Here is a 3,406-nt window from a genome sequence, read left to right on the forward strand (position 1 = left end):
CATGTAAATTTCCTTGCATGTCAAACCAACCACACTTTTGGGGCAGGGGAGACAGAGAAAAGGCCCTCAGACATGGAGATACAAACACAGGCCCTCAGGAATCCACCTAAAATCTTGAAAGGTCTGAAAGGTATGGGTGGGGTCCTGGCAACACCTGCTACTCAGGGGCCCAGAAATTGGGTGTTCTACGAGGAGAGCTATCTGAGCCCCTTCCTCTGTGTCCAAAAGGCTCCGTAGACCCCACCCCACCCTCCATTCTCCTCGAGGAGTGGTAACTTCTGACCCTTTCTCTGAAAGGTGTGTCATCGGGAGGGACAACAAGGGAGAAAGGTCAAGGGTGAGGGTAAGCAGAATGGATCAATGATCAGAGAAGAAAACCAATCGTTTCAGTAAAGCCATTTTATTGCAAGGAGCTGGAGGGAGGGGCAGCAGGCAGGGGAGGGAGGCGGCTGCCCAGGAGGAAGCAGCTCTGAACTCCCGGCTGGAACTGGCTCAATAGGAACAGACGAAGGGGAGGCACGCGTTGCAGTTAGACAGACTCCACTGGCCTCCTGCAAAGGCAGAACGGGAAGGTACCTTCAGCCCCTTGTCCACCCCTGCTCTGCCCCCAGGAGGGTCTTCCCCTTGTCCGTCTCCACACCTCAGTAGAGGTGGAGTCTAAAGACCCAGGAAGCCTCTCCCAAGAAAGGTCAGCCTCTTCCTAGTGCCTCTTCCTTGGGCCTTCCCACCGTTCATCCCCAGCCCCCCTCACCTGAGGTATACATGGACACACATCTGCCACTGAAGATCGAGGGCTGGCCGAGAGCCCAGTATGCAAAGTTCCAGCAGCTGCGGTCAACCCAGTGCAATCGTGTGCAGATGCCCTGGGGAAGGCAAGAGGGGAACGGGTGGGCTCGGGAAGGGACAAAGGGAAGGCAGATCTGCAGAACTGAGAACTTTCTGGGGTCAGGAGGTGCCCCCCACTTAGAGCTTACCCAGCCTGTGGCCACACCTCCGATCCAGACTTGACCCTGGTTGAAGGAGCGGGCGGTGCATTGGATTTGTGAATTAAAGCCGTAGTTGTGGATAGAGGCCAGGTTGCCCCGGTAGCACCTCTGGCAAGTTGACTGCAGGGCAGGATAAAAGGGGAAGAATGGAGTGTCCCTCCTACATGAATTCACATGACCACAGTCTTGGGTCTCTGAGTCCCCAAAGTTCATGCCCACCCTCCCCTGCTACAGCCATTTGAAGGCTGGAGACCAAAATGCAATTTGTTTGTTTCCATATGGCCCTCCCCTCTCACCCCAACACCTCTGTGGGCCTCAGCTTCTGCTGACACCCCCAGGGCCCTCAATGGGGAAAAGAACCAGTGACATGAAGGCTGGAGACATGTCCCCCACTCTCCACCCCGATTCCCTGCCCTCAGGCCTCAGCCTTAGCCACAGGCCGCTCACCTGAGCATGATTAAAATTTCTGGCAGCTGTCACCACGAGGAAGCGGCAGGTCTTGCACCCAGGGCTGCCCTCCAGTTTTATTGTGTCCTCTTCCTTAGGACACTGAAAGTCCTTGTCCACCACATCCAGGGCTGAGGCCGACTGAACAGTCCCCTCTTCTTCCAGGGAATCTTCACTGCCACAGCGCCCCTCCTCCTCTCTCTCCAGCAGTGCCGTCTCCCCAGGAGGGGGCTCCTCGGCCCCCTGTTCTGGCATCTCCCCATCCTGGGGCAGGGTCCAAGGTGCTCTCAAAGTTGGTGGTTTTAGCCCTTGGCAGGAAGAAAGGCCACATGTCCTTCCTCCCCACGTTCACATCTGCCCCTGTTCCTGCCCAAACCACGGACAGCTCCCACCTTGCTCTGGGCACCAGAGGGCTCAACGCCGCCTGGAAAGAGGAACCTGGACCAAAGTCTCCATGAGGAGCACCCAACCTCCCCCACAAGGTCAAGGTGGTTAAAAGCAAGGTTGCTTCATTTACTAGCCTCATTTCTTCATTGGTGAAATGGGTATACAACACGACCGACCTCACAGGGATGCCACAAGGGTTAAAGGAGATAATGCACAGAAAATGCTTAGCGCCAAGCGCCAAGCATCGAGTAAGCTCAAAGGGAAAGAGAGCTATTGTTATTGTGACCATCATTAGCATCACGTAGAAAGGACAAAATTGGGAATGTCACAGTAGAACCAAGACCGCAGACATAACAGCTGCCCTGAGGAGTCCTTTCAACTCCTGGCCGTAGGGTCTGTATCCTTTTAAATGTTCAGAGATTCTGAAATAGGGGATGATCAGAGAAGGGGGTGGGTATGTGACTCTGACCCTGTCTACTATAGAAAGGAACAAAATAGAGGAGCAGAGACTGAAGGCAAAGAACACTTACTCAGATGAAGAGCAGAAACTGCCCCAAATAGAAGAGCCAGAAGTAGGGGGAGTTTCATCTTGGCTTTGTCCTACAATGGAGAACGCAGTTCGTCATTGAAATACCTGTGCGCGCGCGCGTACACACACACACACACACACACACACACACATTGCAGCCACACCGTTAGGGGACTGTGGGAGTGAGGTGCAGAAAAAGAAGGCATGAATAGAAATCAGGATGGCCCAGAAAAGCTCAAGCTGAGCCCACCCCTGGATGCTCCAGAACCCAGGATGCAGAGACCTCTTCCGGAATAGAATGATGTGTCCGAGGCTGGCTTTCCTGCAGACCTGGACGTGAAGGAGGGAATATTACGCTTATTTGTTTGTACTTAATAGGTCCCTTAGAGCCTATGGTACAAGAGAGGAGGGAAGAGCAATGATCGTTGGCCTTCCTAGGAACACACAGCACTTATAAAATGTGTCCCTTCCTCAAAGCTCAAAAAGCCACATACTCCCCCCACCACCATCTGCCTTCCCCAGCCAAGGAGAGCTTTCATGTACCTCAAAGGAATGTGCAAGGCAGAGGATGAGATGTGCTGCCCTGCTGGCACCTGTACCCTAAAAGCCACATGCAGACACGCCAACCCTCCAGAACCTGTCAGCCAAAGCCAGGCACCTCCCAGGAGACCCAACCGTCACCACCATTGGAGTCAGCTCCAGCTCAACAGAGAGAGCACTCACCTGCCCAGAAGCCGCCTTGGGTCCTTGCGAATCCTCAGAGCTCAGGCCCTCCTTGACTCCATCTCACAAAGACATTAATACATATAGGGGCGTTGGAGGAAGTTCTGTCCACCCAGGAAGGTTTGCCTCAGAGGGGAAGGAGATGGGAAGGCTGATAAGAACCATTTCTTCATTTCCCCTGAGAGCCCACTCATTCATTCACTGCCTGTTCTCTACTGACGCCCCTTTCAGGAGCCTGGGCCCATCTGGAGCTGCCCTGGGCCGATGGTTCTTATCCTGGGCTGCACTTCTGAATCTCCTAGGGAGTTTTTCCAAAATACACTTGTTTTCTGTT

At 53.8% G+C, this 3,406-nt stretch overlaps 1 protein-coding gene across 1 annotated transcript; it reads right to left on the reverse strand.

The window, feature by feature from the left end:
• Window positions 1-390: 390 nt before the first annotated feature.
• Window positions 391-3,113, reverse strand: LOC123642135 (bone marrow proteoglycan-like). The gene is given in 7 exon segments (XM_045557045.1): window positions 391-551; window positions 752-863; window positions 975-1,106; window positions 1,434-1,710; window positions 1,712-1,871; window positions 2,351-2,420; window positions 3,073-3,113. Coding segments are annotated over 6 exon segments (798 nt in total). The 5' UTR covers window positions 2,409-2,420; window positions 3,073-3,113; the 3' UTR covers window positions 391-492.
• Between the last annotated feature and the right edge of the window lie 293 nt (window positions 3,114-3,406).

The sequence above is a fragment of the Lemur catta genome, chromosome 7, assembly GCF_020740605.2.
Source record: "Lemur catta isolate mLemCat1 chromosome 7, mLemCat1.pri, whole genome shotgun sequence".
NCBI lineage: Eukaryota > Metazoa > Chordata > Mammalia > Primates > Lemuridae > Lemur > Lemur catta.